General features: G+C 39.2%; 1 protein-coding gene and 1 long non-coding RNA gene across 8 annotated transcripts in view; one reads left to right on the top strand and one right to left on the bottom strand.

Moving 5' to 3' along the window:
- Window positions 1–19,080, bottom strand: part of LOC129733271 (dual specificity tyrosine-phosphorylation-regulated kinase 2) — a 296,861-nt gene that overhangs the window by 50,566 nt on the left and 227,215 nt on the right. For all 7 annotated transcript variants that reach the window (XM_055695016.1, XM_055695015.1, XM_055695014.1 and 4 more), the window contains 2 exons: window positions 11,893–12,056; window positions 11,545–11,822 (listed from right to left, as the gene is read on the bottom strand). In XM_055695016.1, coding sequence (XP_055550991.1) covers window positions 11,545–11,822; window positions 11,893–12,056 — 442 coding nt within the window. The remainder of the gene's footprint in view (window positions 1–11,544; window positions 11,823–11,892; window positions 12,057–19,080) is intronic.
- On the top strand, window positions 11,123–12,031 carry LOC129733272 (uncharacterized). Its single transcript, XR_008729449.1, has 3 exons — window positions 11,123–11,262; window positions 11,329–11,582; window positions 11,643–12,031. It is a non-coding gene; the product is annotated as an uncharacterized LOC129733272 (long non-coding RNA).

The following is a 19,080-nucleotide window of genomic DNA, read 5'->3' on the forward strand; positions in this document are numbered from 1 at the left end:
TGCCAATCCCAATCCCAATCCCAATCCCAATCCCAATCCCAATCCCAATCCCAATCCCAATCCCAATCCCAATCCCAATCCCAATCCCAATCCCAATCCCAATCCCAATCCCAATCCCAATCCCAATGCCAATGCCAATGCCATTCCCAATCCCAATCCCAATCCCAATCCCAATCCCAATCCCAATTCCAATCTTAATCCCAATCCCAATCCCAATGCCAATGCCAATGCCAATGCCAATGCCAATGCCAATGCCAATGCCAATCCCAATCCCAATCCCAATCCCAATCCCAATCCCAATCCTAATCCCAATCCCAATCCCGATGCCAATTTCAAACCCGATCCGATCCCAATCCCAACACCAATTCCAATTCTTATCCCAATTCTGATCCAAAGCACAATCACATTCTCAATCCTGATCCCGATTCCGATCTCAATCTCAATCTTAATCCCAATTCTGATCTTGATTCCAATCCCAATTCCAAAACTAATCCCATTCCTAAGCCCAGTCTCAAACCCAATTCCAATCGTAGTCTGAAATAAAAAAACCAATACCAATTCCAGTACTAATCCCAATCTCAATTTCGGTACAGTCCCATTTTATTTACAATTCTTTTTGGAATGGAATGGTGAATTGGGTCACGGATTTCTGATTTTTAATTCAATTTTTTGAGCAAAACGTGTTTTCCAATTAATTGGCTTCATGTACATTTGTCCCGAAATAGTGAACTAAAGTCGCTTTTACGCGGGGGATACGTGCCGCATAAAAAACCGCGTAAATTCCGGAATCTGCGCAAATAAACTTGTAAATTCCGGAATCCGCGTGAAAAAAACGCGTAAATTCTGCAACCCGAGTGAAGAGAAACCGAAATCCGTGTAAAAAAATTACCATGTAAATTCCGGAATCCGCGTAAAAAAACCGCGTAAGAAACCTGCGTAAAAGGCGACGTTAGTGTATTTGTTTAAAACAAGTACTGGTATAAACTCAAGTAAAATAATTATGGCAATTGGTGAAATTTCTATTTTTTACCTTATGAAATAAATTCCAGAGTTCTATAAGCTATTATGAGATAAATCGGGGTGAAACTGATCAATGAAATTCATTCATGTTATATGCTATATTTCAATATGTTCATGTTGAATGAATTCCTGAAATGAAAATTATCAATTAAAGCTAGTTTGGAAACGAAAATAACGATATTTCAGGCTTAATTTTTTTCATGATGGTTCACGAGATGCAGTTTACTAAATTTACTCTCATTCGATAATCGTTAGACAGATTTCGGTTTGTTGCAGAAAATCAAAAACGAAATCTGTAATTGAATTTTTTGTAATTTCCTGCGGAATTATCAGTATTACATCAATGGTTTGGTATGGAATAATCATTGTTGAAAATAATATTTTTTGAGCTTTTACCAAACTTCACTCACTTCTCCAAATTCAACGTAATGTAACCTTAATTGAGATTACTTTGTTCAGTATCTTTTGTTCAGTAATTTAAATTGCGAATTTCTAGGTGATCACCTTTACCTCACTGATTAATTTCACTCGATTCCACGGTACTTACCCCAATTTAAATCCAAGTTCTAATAGTTATTCTAATACTGATCACAATTACAATTTCTCTTTCATTATTAATCCCAATGTGAAGCACAATTCCAATCCCAGTGTCAATCCTTTCTCATCTTAATCTTAATCTTAATCCCGGTTCCAATCTGAATATCAATCCCAATCCAAATTCCTAATTAACAAATTACAATTTTATTTCCAATCATGATTAACTAAGTCCCAACTCGTGTCAGACGTGCGAAAAAAGGTAAAAAAATTTACGTAAAAATAATACTTCATAGATTGTTTAGCTATTCCAAAGTTGTTTGTTTTTTCTGAAAAAAAAAACAGTAACAACAAATTGACCTAATGACTATTCAGTAGGTGTGACATAACAAAAATCCACTTCATGGTTTATATGAAGAAACAATTTTTACTTTTTTTTTCGAACCTAAGCAAAGTCATGCTATTTTTAATTTTAGTTTTAAAGCCATATTTAGAGTTCCAAGCGAAGTGCTTGAGAACTGGCAACGCTGTTACCGGTCAATGGTTGGTGTGCCTGTTCCTTCCAGTTTTTAGTTCAAAAGTGGTTGTTTCACGAAAAGAAAACGGTTTTGAGTGTGTGAAAAGAGTGACAACGTCAACTACTGGACGTAAAGAGTGAAGTAAAGACCTTTCGGAGGTGCATCAGACGGTTTGGAAAGTGTTTGGATTCCCGGCTGTATATACTCGAAGCTAAGTTCAATATTTCTCAAGGGGGGCGTTCGTGTTTTTTTTTTTCATTGCAGTAACAACCATGCTATAGGTATTACAATTGCATAACCGTTAATCCCAACAACAGTGGTCAATATACCCACAAATTCAATTATGAATAATTTCAAGTCATAAAATAAGCATACCAAACTTATGTTTATGACATAAAGATAGCTAAAAACTACATTTTGGAATCATCATATTTGGCACACAATCTCTAATTACCGAAAGAAAATAATTGTTGAGCCCCCCAACGAATAACGAAATTTGCACTTCTCATTAGGGTTGCATTTGAATAGATAATACCGTGAGACTTATCGTTTCGATTACTAAAATCGATTCTGATTATCGAATACATTGATGATGCCGTGTGTTCGCTTTGCGTTGCGTTTAGTGCATGTTGACTGTATTCAAATACAAAATAAGAGCTGATATCGTTTCGTGACGGTGCAGTGTTCACGAATCGATAAATGTGCTGTGTACAATCGCAAAGGTGCTTTCAATAAAGTACATCGATACCAGATATAATGTCGGGATAGGAAGAATCGATTTTTTATATCGATTGATGAAGGTCGCAGTCATCGACGTTTATCTGTTTACTTTTTTCAATTGAACTAGATAGTTTAAATGAATTTGGATAGGAGTCTAATATAGAATTTATCTAAAACTGCTCATTAATATGTTGCTGTGAGTATAACGTGTTTTAGCGGCTCAAGTATCTAGCTTGTTAATAGCTGGGATATACATACAATTTCTTGAAAGGTGTCTAGCTCACAATAAAACTTCTTTGTGTCTCTAGTAAGAATTCCAATGAATAAGTTAATTGTTGGTATAAAATTTGTGTTTGAAATACTTCACTTCTAGCGGAACGCTTTGCCTTGTAGAAAGTGAAGTGATTGATCTCAGGTATTTTCATAAAATAGCTTCTATGAGAGCCAGTTATCAATGATACCAAACATAATTTATTACTTTGAATGAAATCTTTTTCTTTTTTGCTGTGCTAATTCTAACCAGTCCTGATACATCAGCGCTTCGTATAGCCCCATATTGTGCCTTATAGTGTCCCTCCAAGCAAATGAAGGTCTACATCGACGTAAATGTTTAGCTTGCAGACGAGTGGCAGCCTTAAATGGGTGTGATCTCCCGCGTCGTCGTACTTCATTTCACGGGTATTCACGGATCTTGCCATTTGTCCAGCATCTGAAGCACGGCATAAGCTAGCCATCCCACAAATAACTGCTTTTGATAGTCGCGAATCGAAAGGCGGCTATATTTAGTCAATACCGTCACCTGAGTTCCGTATATTATGGCAGGTGCAATCATTGTCTCATATATATCACGGGTAACTTCTCAGGTTGGTTTATATTTTTTTTTTAGAAATCGCATCACCGCTTTAGCAACTCGGACAGAATTCCTGCACCGCGTGCGTACTTTCATTGGTCGATCCAATTTCAAACTGAGATTAACACCTAGATAACGCAACGGGTCGGTAGTAGTATGCTAATATTCCACTAATATTTTTTTCCTGCAGTGTCACCTCTCGCTCTCGAACCAGTGCCTTGCACTCTTTGTCATTTAATTTTAATCATACATAGTTTAATCATTCTGTTAGCTTGGTCAGGATTAATTCAAAATCTTCAATGTTTTCTGCAATCAAAATTAAATCATCGGCAAAAGCCAAAACCATGGGGAGAGTAATGCGGTCCTACTAATTAAGACGTAACGTAGGTACTTCATCTTGAACGGATTACAGAATAGATTCCATGATAAAATTAAAATAAAAGGTAACAGAGGGCACACTTGTCCGCGAATTCGTTCAAACTGCTCTTCTAACAATTTGTTGTTGCTGTTGAAGTAGCAACGTTTATTTTAGCTGCGGTAAGTCAAAATTGTTTGACCTGAAATATTCAAGTGAGCTTCGCCAGAACAACGGCCGCTGCTCCACTAACTTTTTCACTCAATTTGCGCCAGTTTTGATTCCACGGGTGAAACTTGATTTCATTTTATGATTTTCCTAGCTTTTGGATAGATATTTCTGTATATGTTTTCCAAACAATAATTTACAAACTTACTTTGATTGTGATTGGTTTGGCAATTTTCAAATAAACTTAGAATTCTGTTCGGGTTTTAATAACTACATTTATGCATATTGTTTTGGCGAACATGTGTATCTGCATTTTTTTAATTCTTATGGCTTTGAATGCATGGAACTTTGCCAGTTTTTTCTACTCAATAGGAAACTTGCAACGAGAGATAGATTTCATCAGAAAGATCGCTTCACTCGGACGGCTGCGACCATTTTGCTCGGTTTTATATTTTCAGCTTTGATGTTTTGAGCTTTGGATTCATGGAATTTCGCCGATTCCCTTTTAGATTTATTTTTATTATTATTATTATTTTTTTTTAACAAAGCGTGTGTTTTGGCTTTTCCGTCATACCAGTGGTCGGCACGCTCTTGTTTGCTTTCGGAGAGGGTAGTTCAGTTTCGCACGCGGTATTTTGACTGCACTCAGTGTGACTATCTTAATACGACGGTTTCGAAGTTCAATGACTACGCATCAATGACCATTACATCGTACTATGCTCGGGTGTGCCTCGTGGTGGCTTTCTGGTCAGAGACTGTGCTCGCGAAGGTTTTTTTCCTTACTTGTTCTATCGGTTATTTGAGCGCATTATCCATTTTTCCATCATGCCACAAATCAACGCGGTATGATCACTGGTACCAGTAGTTAGCGTTGTTAGCGTTCGGCGTGCGGTTGTTGCGTTTTACAAAATCCATTCGTTTCTAGGTAAATTTAAAAAGTTCACGGGATAAAACGCGAAGTTTGCTATGATACAGACTGTTAACGATTGGTAGGTTGCCGAAGACAACTATAAACTCCGATTCTCCTGTATACCGATACAGCGTTCATGGCGCGGTTCTATTTATATCGTCTCCTGGTGGCCGGTTGCCCAGAGACCGAGAAGTAACCATATCGTGCGCGAATTTGTGTAGAAAAGATCGCACCATTAACCGCGATGGATCCAGATCAATTCCTTTCCACTTACACTTATTCCTTCCTTTGATACTTGTGGACGATGCAGAGGATTCCTCGGTCTCTAGTAGCAACAAGTATTAAACTAACACTCCCGATATCTCTTCCTCTATTGATCTGCATTGGGCGTGGCCAGCTACGTTATTGACCAGTGAAAAGAGAGATCACCAGGAGTTGTACACTGAAAATGGCTTGCTACTCCTAGGCACCATTTTGACGGTTCTTTGTGCAATTTCAGCTGATTCTGGTCAATCGCGGGCAACACACGGGCGATCAAATATGCTATGCTATGCTATGCATATTTAGAGTTCCAAGCGAAGTGAAAATCTCATACAAAATGTTCATTTTTTCACGCTCGTGAAAAATGCAACCTGCAAAAATTTCACTTCGCTTGGAACTGTAAACAAATTCGATCCAGCGAAATCGAAGGTTGTGGATCTCATCTTTTTCACTGGGGTTTACTTTTTTCACGCATGCAAACGGTAGTGAAAAAATCACAGGAGGGTTGTGTGCAAGGCCACGACCGCAAGGTTGAAGTAGAATACTTTTACACAGCTCTACTTACGGCTGTAAATTAACCTACGGCCGGCGTATCGGTTCGCGCCGCTTATCGCGTTTAGCCTGGCAGAGGCCTTATGCGCACGGCCAACACCATAGAAAGGTGTTTTCACATTGAAAATTAGACACGGCTTTACTGGAGTAAGTGAAATGCATCTACCGCTAATACCGCCGCTATCGTACGAAAAATGACGCGCGTCTAAGAACACCCGAACTGTTTCGCCGTGCCGCTTCCATTTACTTCCTTATTACATCGGCCTTAGGGAAGTACCGGCTGCACCTACCGCTGAGGCTGTTACCATACTGCTACTGGTACCCAAAGCTATTAACTCTTCAAATTAAGTGTTTTATTTGTCCTCAAAAGAACAATTGTTCAATTCCATATCGGATATGATGCAATCGCATCTCTGTAATATTACCAACAGTAATATTCTTCTAAACAAAATGATCCTACTTTTCCATTAGAGAAAATGCCGGCTGATGTACCGCAAAAATCTCGCCCGATCGCTCGCGTTGGCGTTCAGCCTGGCAGAGGTCTGAGACGTGGTGACCAACCACAGGGCAAGTGATTTGTTTAAGTTGAAGGCAGCCACAGGCGCGACCCGCTGCTATGGTCTGTTCCTGCTGAGTGCCGATATCTGCTGCTACTGCTGTCAACGTTGTGGACGGTCCATTCAGTTCACCTTCCGACTAATGAATGTAGCTAGTTTTCACAGAAACACTCTTTTATAGCCGAAGGGTGCTACGTAATAGGCCACGCCTTTCAGTTCAGGTTTACCATTTCCTTATGTTCTTCAGACGAGTTATTCCACAATTCGCATTTGATTTTTGTATCCAGCGAATAAACACCGATGGTGCTCTCACACACGCAACGGTTTTAACCCGTATCTTATTGCGGTTCGTAACATCAAGCGATTTCGTTTGCTCGTTGTTGCGTGTTGCATCATGTTGCAACTTGGCAGCTGGGAGACGACGAAATTCTGTTTATGCTGATTGATTGAATCGACTTCATGTTAGCTCTGCATAGTCGAACTAACTGCTTTTGTGAATGCGTTCTAACAGGGCAGTTTATTATTCAATGTCGGTTATGCTGATCGCAGCCTTTGCGTTGCCCCTACAGTGGGGGGTTTACTAAATAAAGTGAAAATTAGACAACTACAACAGAATTTGATTGCATCCCGCACAGAATGTCTGCTTGTGTTGATGCCAGAAAATTATTAACCTTCAATTGTTTTTTTATTTGCCCTGAAAAAAGCATGTTGCGGTTCAAAATCGGTTGCTAATTACAACCTTTGAGCTGCCCTAACATTGGAGGAATTAAGATACACGGACAACATGCTCTGTGGAAGCTATTTCACATTCGGTCAATTAGACGGGTGCGACAAATTTAAATTGCTAGGATGCAACACAGAATGCTTGCTTGCGTTGACAAAAATTATTTACATTAAATGACTTGTTTATTTGCCTTGAAAAAGGCATTTTGATTTCCGAAATTGGATTTCCTGATGGCAATCTTCATGCTGCCCCAACACGGGGGGAATAATGGTTGTCTGGCGACACACGCTGAGAAAAACCGCGCTGCTCCTGAGACGTGGTGACCAACCACAGGGCAAGTGCTGCTGCTAAGGAAGGACGACTGCTGTTGTCGCTGTCTAGAACTATTATGAGCGGCTCCGGCTGAAACACGCTTTTATATAGGCCAAATAGCATGTTTTCAATTGCAAGGTATATGATCCTGTCGACCGTGCTTGGGAAGCAAGCATATAACGACCAATCAGAGGTCGAATTTTTCGTTTTGACAAGGCTTGACTATTTTAAATAGTACAATAGTGTGAGTAATAAAATTACAATTATATTATTTTGGGAAGAATCTTAGAAGATTTTCCAATCTATTGCTGCAAGAACGAAGGAAATCCATCGAATACTAACCGATTTATTAGCATTTGAAATTGGACATATTTTTCACTTTTTTCGGTTTTAGATTTTCATTTCACATCCCTATGTGCCGAACTTCCTGAGAGAAGTATTCTACTTCAAAAGCAACAGCAAGCAGAAACTTGCGTGCGTTTATATTCTGTCAATTGCAGCCAAATTTCATTTCGCTCGGAATGTAAACTCGTGAATTTCGCTTCACTTAAACTGTAAACTGCTGACTGGAGAACTACCTGCGTGTTCCACAAACGGGTTTTCACGACAGATTTCGCTAGCGAAAATTTACGCTTTTTCACTTGTCAAATTTTTCACTTCGCTTGGAACTGTTAACTATGCTTAAGGAGTAAATGTAGTAATGAAGATAGAAATGGTCCCACCTGCTGAACTAAATTTTTTGTAGTTTTTTCAATCATATTTTCAGTTAGTTAAATTTTCTATCTTCATTACTACATTTACTCCTTAAAACTAAAATTGAAAAAAAAAAAAACAATATAAACAAATAATAATAGTCAATATGACTCCCTTTGGCCTCGATAACCAACTGACAACGCTTTGGCGTACCCTCAACGAGGTTCCGGAGGTTTTGGAGGTTCAGCTCATACCAAGTCTTCTTCAATGCTGCAACATTGGGATTGGGATTGAGTTTGCTTTTTCATAACGTCAGTTTTGTCCACCTTGTTTCCAAAATTGTCCACATATTGGAAGGTGTAGATGTCCTCCAGCCCCATTTGTAGCGTGGAATTTGTCAGGTTATTGTACAAGTTTTCGATGTAACCATCGCAGTTATAATATCGTTGATCTGTTTTTCACTCTAACTCACGAAAAATAGCCTCACACCTTTACTTTTCCAGCAGCGTACATCATAGTTGGTTGTAAATGCTGGTTTAGGAAACCGTCGCGCTCTTCCGTCACACTCGGAGTCGTCTTTTTTTTTGTTAAACAGCTGGAACTGGGCCTCATCCGATGAAATGACACGCTTCCAGAAATCCAGCAGCTTGTTGACACCGCCCCTAATAACTAAAGTTCAGTTTATTAATGGTATTGCTGATCATCAGTCGCTTTTCGGCGAAGTAACTCTTCAGGTCCGTCCCGCCAAGCGTCGCACAGTGCGTTGAATGTATGGGAACGCGGAACAAAAATCAAAACAGCCATTCTAGTATTTTTTTCAATTAGTGTGACACGAAAAATGTTCAGTACCGATGAGAGCTACTAATTTCATGATTGACGAATATCAAATACGTCATCGCAAAAATGTCCCAAACGCCATTTTTTTTGTACAGAAGCATAGAATGATAATTTCCAAGAATATTATCCATTTCGAGATAACAGGCCTGAAAAGCATATTAAAATAATTTCTAGGCGATGAAAAAGTGACCTAAACGCCATCACATTCAGTTTTTATGATTATTTCTATTTAATTCTCTTTTAATTGTGTTTATTTACGGTTTATTGTTGCAAAACATCTAGACATTGTTAATTCAGGAATCTTTTATGTGTTTTGACCATAAATTACGTGTTATACATAAAAATAAGGGACAGAATAACTAGGAATTGCTCACTCTTGGTTCCAGAGGTATCATTTGCAAACGCGAATTTCGGTTGAAAGAGCAAATTTGAGCAATGGCAATCACTTCCAAAGTTTGAAAAACATTCCAAATAAGAGGAAAAAGTGAAATTCAGAGAGGTACTTTTTTTGACAATCGCTTTTAAATCGAAAGTGTCTTTTTTCTCTACGCATAAATAAGCATGACTAAGAAGCCTTTAACTTCCAAGTGCGCTACGTTATGTCTCAATAGTAACATGTGAAATGTAGTAGTTACATGCCTCTACCGTTGCCATTTTGGTTTTAACATAAAAAGATATAAAGTACTAAACTAAGAAAATTTTTTAAAAATAACGTGTCACTTGAATAGTTGAAACCACTTCGCAGTAGATGCGTGCCATAATCGTCTGAGTGAACTTGGGAAATTGATGATATCATTACAGTATGTCTCAAACATGTATAAAACATACCAGCATATAGAATTGGTTCAATAAGGAATTCACTTTTTTGATTTTTGTCTATGGAACGTTGCACTGTGCGTCGTCAAGTGGTGCGATTGAAACAATCCAATGGTCGTTCGTGAGTTTCCTTCACTTTCCGGATAATATGCGTGTCCATCTTAACTTCCGATCCTTTTCCCGGCGAAGCTGCCGAGTGTCTGATGATTCCGAATAACCCGCTAGACTGCACAGCTTACCTCATACTTCTCAGCAATGTTTTGAAGAGATTTTTTACGCTGGAAGTCACGCACACTTAAATTTTGAACCTGTGTTGAGATTTGCTTTACGTTACGTTACTACACGTTACTATGCACGAAAAGTTGATTAAAGAACTATGAAAATATGTTTGTGTCAGATGTAAACAACCAGTTGTCAATACCGGAGGGTGCATGCGTGTTTTTTGTTTCTCTAAAAAATAATTCAACGATACTGAAATGGAAAATCGCTGTACCAGTTGCTTCCTACTTTCTCGTAGTATTGATTAAAATGCCGAAAAAATTAGAAAAATTCTATATTAGCCTGCTTTAATTTCAAGTTTGGGGTGATTCTTTCATTGCGCCCATCAGTGTAGTTTTATGTTAAAATTCATGAATTTTCAACAGCGAATTTTTGTCTCAAAAATCGTATTGAAATTGGAAAAATACATGAGAAATGTTACAGAAATTGATCAAATTCATTGTTTTGAATACCATTGCTATACGTTATCTTATTTTCCTTTCAAACGAATTAAACCATTAAAAATAGTGTACAATTCATTATACAACTTAAAAATCGTGTTAAAGATTGCGGAGCTCTCAACATCTTTAAATAATGCACAAATTATTAATCCAAAATAAAAATTTTTCGTTTCCCACCATGAACCTGTACCATTAACTGGGAAACGAAACCACAACCAGAAAAGTCAACCCTCATAAAACTGAATTGAATTAGCATGTAAACACGCGAAATGACTTCAACTTATTCTGCGTTCTAATTGCTGCCACAATTACACAGAGTTACTGCCGTTCGCACGTAACCGGCTGTGACGACGGTTTAGTGCTCTTCGCAGTTATGCAGTTTCACAGTTAATGATTACAGACTAAACGCCGCCATATTGGAAAATTTATGTTCACTATGCGCCCTCAACTTACTTCTTAATCCATAATGGAAATTTCCAATCTACAGCAGAAGTATAAACTTTTCTGAGCTGTTTTATTTTTTAGGTATTTTATTACCTTTCAGCAGAATAAATGCTCAGCTACCCAAGCAAGCTATGTAAGTTTGAGCGAAAAAAGTCACTCCAAGTTTTTTTTTCGGCCAAAGCAGAAGCAAAATTCAAGTGATAACTGTTAAGAAAATCGATAAGTTCGAAATGCCTTGTTCACCGTGTAGAATCAGCTGCCGTCGTCCATTGGTAACTTCCAGCAAGATTGTCAATAGTTAATGCAATTAGTTTTTTTTTTAAATTTTTCACCCATAGATTAAATTTCGCTGTGCACCCCGGTGTGGACCATGTGTCTCGCCACCGTGCGCCATGCTGTGCCCTTGCGCTCCTTGTGTACCTTGTTCTCCCTGTGGGCCCTGCTCGACATACACCCCGTACGGTCCTTGCTGGGGACCAAACGGACCGTGCGCCCGCATCGAGTACTACGACCGGTAATCAAGATTTCAAAACCTGAAGTTCATCAACACTTACCTCATCAGCTCAAAGCTGATACAGAGATGATTCCGAAAGTAGAAATAGTCCAGCATGTGTATCACATTGTACGACCCATCCGCATCCTTCTTTCGCAGCTCGTCTAGTATCCTCACCTCGACCAGCGCCTGATGGTGGAAGCGTTTCTTGTTGCGGATGATTTTGATTGCGACGTGTTGATTGGTTTTGTGGTCCAGGGCTCGAATCACCTGCCCGAAGCTTCCCTTGCCGATGACTTCGAGGATTTCATACCGGTAGCAGATGTGATCGTGGATAACCTGATCCCAGCAAAGGAAGTGAATTATGTTCAGTGTTGGGTAAAATAAATTCATTATGACTGTACTGTACCTTATTGTAGCTGCCATTGTCATCATCGTAACCCGAGTTGATTGCACTGCCCGGTTTGGCATTAACTTTGCAGGCATCAAGTCCTAGGTAGTAAATTTCCGGGTACTTCTCGATTTCCTGCTTTTCGTAGTCTGTCAATCCAGTGCCGTGGTATTTGAGTGCCTCTGTAAATAAACGTGAAATTCAGAAATTTTTATTAAAAACCCATTAGAATATGCGATTTTTTTTAAACAAAACGGGATGAACGAGTAAAATATCACTTAATTTTTTTTCTAAAATATTTTACTATCTACCCATGATCCGAGCACATCCTTTTCATATTTTACTTAATGTAAAAGCGCCATTTCCGAACAGCAAGGTACATTAGAATATACCAAGCACAGAGTCACTGACAAGTCTATGGCATCTGTTTTGAGTAATGATCAGCCGCCAACGTAAAGTACGCTCCTGGGAGAGTCTAACCCTAGCTCGAATCTGCCTACAGACGTCAATTTTCACCGTGAAAGCATCCATTTTTCAGTGTCCCTTCCGCGCCAGCAACGGACCAGTTTTTCACCCCGTTCGGAGCGGTAGCGCACCGTACCACGTTTTAACGACTTGGGTGGAAATTCCGCTCCATGGTTTATAAAGAAATTCTGAAGAGTTGTAAACCGGCGCTGGCCTCCCTAGCAGATGCCGCATTCGTGCTAGAAAATCATGAATTATAAACACAATCAAACACGAAAGTTATTTCCTCTCGGTTTCCGCATCCGCGCGTTTAGTTGCTCTACAGGCTTTATTTGCTAGCTATTTTATTCCAGCAGAAGTTTCCGAAACGTTGTTGGAAGGTGTGGAAACATCTCTCCGGTGGCAAAAGGCTGTACGACTATGACGGCGACGACGACTTACGGTGATCCCGCTGTTATTGAGCCGCAACAAGACAAACCTCCACCGGTCCGACGGTTGGCGAAGAAACGGTAATTTAATATTTCCTCTATTTACAAGCATGCTCTCTTCCGTTGGCATCTAATTTGCTGGCAGCGCATCGTTAGTGAGCGTCAGGTCCTGTGGAGGGAAATTGCTTTCCCGCCCGACGAAGATCGCGGAATGCAAAGAACCTACATTGCCTTGATACAGTCATTATTGGGCGTTGAAACGGTACAGTCACGCGTGCACAGGGTTTGATGGGCTGGGAAAAAGTTACTGGAAATGTTGACTGCTGCTGCTGCAGTAATAAGACAAATTGTTGTTTGTTTCTTCTCGACAGCGAGCGATGAAGCAAATGTTCGAGAAAGTCACTCACGTGCCATTGCTTTTTGACTCTGTTGCTGAGTCGAAAGATGAATGGAGGCGGAAGTGGTTTGTCATTGGGAGGAAAATTTATAGTTGTATGCTTCACTGCGCGCTGCCTGCTATTAGGCGTTTGTACATGAGTAGCTGTACTCTTGCGAGTGAGCTCGCCTGAATGTAGGCAAAGATGTGTTATTTTTTAAGTAAACTTATAATTTTGATGGAAACGCACAGTTGTTTACCTACCAGACCTCATTATGACTAGTACCTTAAGATGAAAATATCTCTTAGAATTTTTCGTTTTCTAATTTTATTTTTGTATTTCCAGTGCCTTGGTTAAATTGGCAAATGTAACATCTGCCCAAAGATAGTTTGGATCGTAGCACATCATAGTTCACATTTCCAATATATGAAAGGAAACTTTAAACATAAATTTGAGTTCTGGTTAAACCGGTGACCGGTGACGAATTTATAGGAATAACCAGCTGAATAAATAAATTAATATATATTAAAGCTCTGAAATTTGTACAGTTGGTTCAATAAACTTCAATAAAATTCTGTTGCGAATCTGATAAATTCCCACACCAAAACACGAGAAATTCGACAGCCTTGTGAGACCCGCCCATAATTCAACCATACGCAGCGGACACTGGTGCGATAGTGGCAACAAATCTCTTGTTTCGGGAAGAAATCTGTGGATTACGCCTGCTATTCTCATCGAAGAAAAAGCCACTGGCGAAGTATACTGTTCTTAATAAAGTGAAAACGTGATCGAATTTCTTTTGGATTACTCTTGGGTTATGGTGTCTGCCGCAAAAATATTGACGGTTTTCTGTTTTGGTATTTTGCCATAAATTTATAATCGTGAGTGCAGCCGAGGTACTCGAAGCAACATTATTTATGATTAAAAATTAACTAAGCAGTTTGAGTTATAGCGATTACAATGAGTGCTGTTCAAAGATTATGAAATTTATGAGCAATTTTACTTCCTTAACCCTCTAGTGCCCAGTGCCGCCTCTAGACGGTCTTCAGTTGAACCTCTAAAAAGCTTCAATAAGAACTTAAAAAATGTTTATAAAGCTTCATAGTGATTTTTTCGAAGTCCGTCTAAAAACTAATTTGGGCACTAGAGGGTTAATAATTCCACTACTCAACTGCACAGTGTAAGTGGTTAGAAATGATCTAATAAATGAAGGGTTTCCTATTGAAGCCATCTTTCGAGCAATCAATTCCATGCGATCTGTTAAAGTAGTTATCCCTTGTAGATTTACTAACTCCGGATAGCTCAATCTTTTATTTGAATATTTTTATTTGAAATATTTTGGTATTGAAAAAAAAAAAACCCACAAGGTATAAAGCCTTAGAGGTTTTACGAAATGGTGGACTAAACAGTGTAGAGTGCTTTTCAGCTGCAAATCTTGATAGGAGCAGGCTATTTGTCCAGTGAATACTGTCTTCATGATACATTGTACAATACCCGAATACATTTTCTTCACAGTCTTCGATATTGTGCTTTTCGGGGTTGTTAAATGTGCACCAGAGTGAGAGCACTAGCTAGAAAACCAAAAACAAAAAAGTGTATTTCTAGTGTACCTACATCACAAACACAATTATGATTTAATACACGCTAAGATCTGCTGTTAAATTATGAAAGGTAATTATGTTAGCTTACTTGAAAAAAAAAATTCTACGTCCTTGCGAGTGGCATGGTGCCATGACGGACGAAAACATGCATGTAGGCATGTTTTTGAGTTCTTTCTTCGTTTTATTTATCAATTCCTCCTCAGTTTTTGCGACAAAATATGGAGTAGATCTTACACTTCATGTTTGCCGAGAAATCCTCGATGGGACGACACTTGGGGACGTTGGGCGGTTTCGCCAACTTGGGTACAACATCGATATTCAGCCGCTCCATCGTCTCCAACGATCGCTCCGAGTAATGGCTGAAGTTAGATCCTGCCAAAAAAACGCGTGTGGCCGACATAGTATTTCTTGATGAACGACGCAACTTCCCGCAGGCACTTTGTACTATAAATTCCCCGTTCACGGCTATTCCGGAGCGAAAAAAACTACTTTGCCATCTTTTTTTCGCTTGGTGTGTGAAATGAATTTCACCTAAGTGCTCACTTCCTCCGTGGTGGAAGTAAAATACAAAGCGCCCTGCCAGTCGTTGCCATCCAGGGTGAGACAGGTCTCGTCGTCCATTACCAATGCCACGTCGCGATTTGCTGGGAAAATCGACTTTACCATCTTATTCAGGCGCTGCCGCTACATCATTGCCTGCAACTTTAAGACCAGTGGACGGGACTGCTGTTTCCTGGCATGTATGTCCATGTTCGACAGGTACTTTTGCACTGTTTGGCCGGTTGCACCGTGCTCCCCGCCAAGCGCACGTCGCGTTGTAGCCACTTTTCCCTCGGTCTTCTCTTTAGAGCTTCTTGTCGCTCAGGGTCGTCGGCCGTCCGGAACTTTCAATGCTCTGATTGTTGTCCAATTTTGCCAAGATGTGTCCACGAACTACCACACGATGTACGTTTCTTTAAACACGCACACTTCTGAACGGAGTAGCTTCACTGCTTTCGCCATAACGGTTAGAGTTCGACTGATAGGGCTGTCATATTTTTCAGCTGACTCATGGGTTACTATGATTAATGCTGTATAGGTAGTTTCGTCAGTGCGTGTGAAGATAAACCCATGAAAAATCGGCAATTTGTGTCCTTTTTCCTACCCCAAACGTTATTTACGAAGTGTAAAATAGCAAACGAAAATCGCGGAGCCGCTCCACGCTTCATGTAACTGTTGAAAAGGCCCAAAAAAGAGATATTCGCTCTGTGGTGCTGTTCTTAATTCGTTGTGTGCGGTCCAAAGACGAGCATCAAGCACCAAGTGCATGTTAGATAAAAGCAAGAGCTACACTTTGGCTCTGCCTGCAATGCATTGCGTATCAGCTTTTCTGTTGCCTTTACCAGTATGACGAACACAGATGATGTTTTCTTTTAACGTGGTGGGAAATCTGCTAACAGACACCTGAGATGATAACTCAGTGAGTGGGGTTGGGTTCGCTAGACCCCCAGTCTCCAGTCCTAATATTGTATGCTCCCTGGACCTACCGTTAGGTATTACTTCAGAGAACCGGTTTTTGTGTTTCAATGGAGCGTTTGTTCAGCTACAATTCAGTATATATTCAGCCAATGTAGAACTGTTTATGAAATAAACTGGAAATAGATGTACGGCCTAAATCGATACGTATGCGTGTATGTTAAGATAGATGTATCGGCAACGCGTTCTACCAGCAACCTCATGAGCATGAGTTAGAGATTCTAGACTGGCAGTTAAGTAATTGGATACTAAAAATACTAAATTTTTACTAACAATTATATTAAAATAAACGATGAAAAATACACACAAAGGTGCAAAAAATCGAAAGATTTAGATGTTGTCTAATTCTAGAGAAACATTTCAAAAGGTCCTATCTGCTTCGATCGATTTTTTGATCGATCACTTTCATTCAATCACCACAACTTATTAAACACCTCTTATGCACGTTACTTGCACAGGTTGATAGCGGAGGGATCACTCTAGCCTTCTGAACGAAAACCACGCTTGGGAGAGTTACTAAAGCTGAACCATTACCAAAATGAAAAGTCGCTCCGGAAAAACAATAAAAGCAGATAGGACCTTTTGAAATGTTTAGCTAGAATTAGTACGAATACATATTTTGAATTATCTTTATCGTAGCTGTAACATATTTGAAAAACCGCTTTTTCAGAAAGACAGAATGTACAATTTTTGCCATGGAATTGTCATATAGGCGCTTTTTTAGACTATAAGACTATAAGTTTTTCTACAAGCTGTACAAAGAATGAATCGCTTCTACAGAATCGATCAGCATATATAAAAGTTGTTCAAATGACTGAGTTATTTCTTAATATACCCTTGAACGGCTATTTAGGAAGCCGATTGTGACAAGTAGCTGATTTAGTTCTCCAAAACCGATTGATTAAAAGCTGATTAAACAGTTAGAAATACATTGTCCGATTTATGTTCAGCCGTCAGCTGGATAAGATTAGTTATAAAAGCGCCTAATCAGCCAAAAAATGTTTCTTGGGTGTGTATAACTTCCAGCGATCAACGATAATTCGCCAGGGAGGTAGTGGCAGACCGGCCAAAGTAATGGACAAAAAAGGATTTCATGCTTCTTGTCTGAACCATAGACCATCTCACCGAATCTCTTTAACCTCACTTTTCTGACAGTTAGTGGTAACTTTGTTTACATTTTGGACTTTGTGTTTTTTTCTGGCGGAGCAATCGTGTGCGTAGTGAATCAGCTGCTCAATTTATACACCCAACGCAAACGGGGAACATTTTATTACTTTAGGGCAATTTTTTATTACTTATTGTGTCTTATGACTGCGCATTATAAAAAATTATGACGGCCACACGCTTGTATGTGTTTCTGGAGGAGAACATACAGCCAAGCACCGCAATGCATGTGTTAGCAAGACTTCACTCGCTGCATTTGTATTGATGCAACTCTCTGGTTAATTTTTGTCCCCTTCATCCACACATAATCAGAATCTCAACCGTCAACCTCAAATGTCTAATTAGAAACACTTTCGTTTCGTCCCCCAGTGTTTACTTGAAATGGAAATATGTAATACTGTCTGACCAGAGTTGCCGAAGTTGCAAATATTGTCTGGTTAGGCACGAGTATTGTATTTTCAAACAGGTGCCAATGAGTTTCCATGTACCAATGAGTATGTGTTTTAGATATCTTGCAGGAAAGCGAATGTTTTTGTTTTTCTCTAACGCAGTTTACAGATCGTGATGTCATTTCAAGACGCATTTCAAGTCTTTGAAATCATCAACGTTTGCATACTCTATGACGGGGAAAATGCTGCTTGGCAGCTCTTGTCATATTTTTTCTCTACTCCGTATGCGAACTAATACACGCACACCGGATGAATTGGAGATTGAAGAAACTTGTAACATGTGCAACATATGCGACGGTGTGTGATTTTTTTTTTTGCTTGAGATGGGAAGGGAGCAGTTTTCGACAGAAAAAATCTTGCATGTGGTTGAAACGACCATTATGAGATAGTCGTACTCCCGTAACACGTGCTAAATATATGGCAGTATGTGTTGTTACTTGACTGGGGAAGAATTTTATTGCCTTTAAAGTAATAGGTTTGTAACCCAAAAGGCAATTTTGCGCTATTGCTTCTAAAGTAATAAGGAAAAGTTTTGCGTGTAGTTGTTCTTAATGTACTGGCACGTCACGCACAACATTTAAAGGGCATTTTGCTTACAATTGAAATGGTTTGCTATAATTGAGAGCAAAACTGCATCGCCCGAAGGTAAACAAAGCTACAAGCATCAGATGCGTGACGTCACCGTGCGATGGTCTATAGTTTAAGCCCAGTAGTTTGGCTATCAATCAAAAACAAATTTTTGAAGAAAATTTTTATTCCATTTTTTCGAAAACACTATGCCGTACGGTATCACCTGGCAATTAAATTTATATAACAGCAACGCTAAAATTCAGTTTACGACTTGCTGATTTCGCTAATTTTTGAGCTGATTAGCGGTCGTCACTAAAATTATGGTCCTCAAAACGCTAATCTTTTAATTTGAAGGGAAGCGGTAGTCTTAAAATAAAGAATAAAATTAGTTTGTGAAGTAGTTCTTGGCAAAATAAAACTATTTACAAAAACTGTGAGTTGCTGATGGCGTAAATAAATTGCTTACAAATGAATAAAGCTTGATTGCGAAAGTTAAAATACGCGAAAGTTATAATTTTGTGCCAATTGTGCATGTAGTTAAAAAAACTGGGGTGACATTGCGCATTTCGTTTCGAGCAACTCGAACAAAACTAAATGATCCCTGGGGGGCGTTATGTTTCGTTTTTCGTATTTTTTT

Source organism: Wyeomyia smithii, chromosome 3 (genome assembly GCF_029784165.1).
Source record: "Wyeomyia smithii strain HCP4-BCI-WySm-NY-G18 chromosome 3, ASM2978416v1, whole genome shotgun sequence".
Classification (NCBI taxonomy): Eukaryota; Metazoa; Arthropoda; class Insecta; order Diptera; family Culicidae; genus Wyeomyia; species Wyeomyia smithii.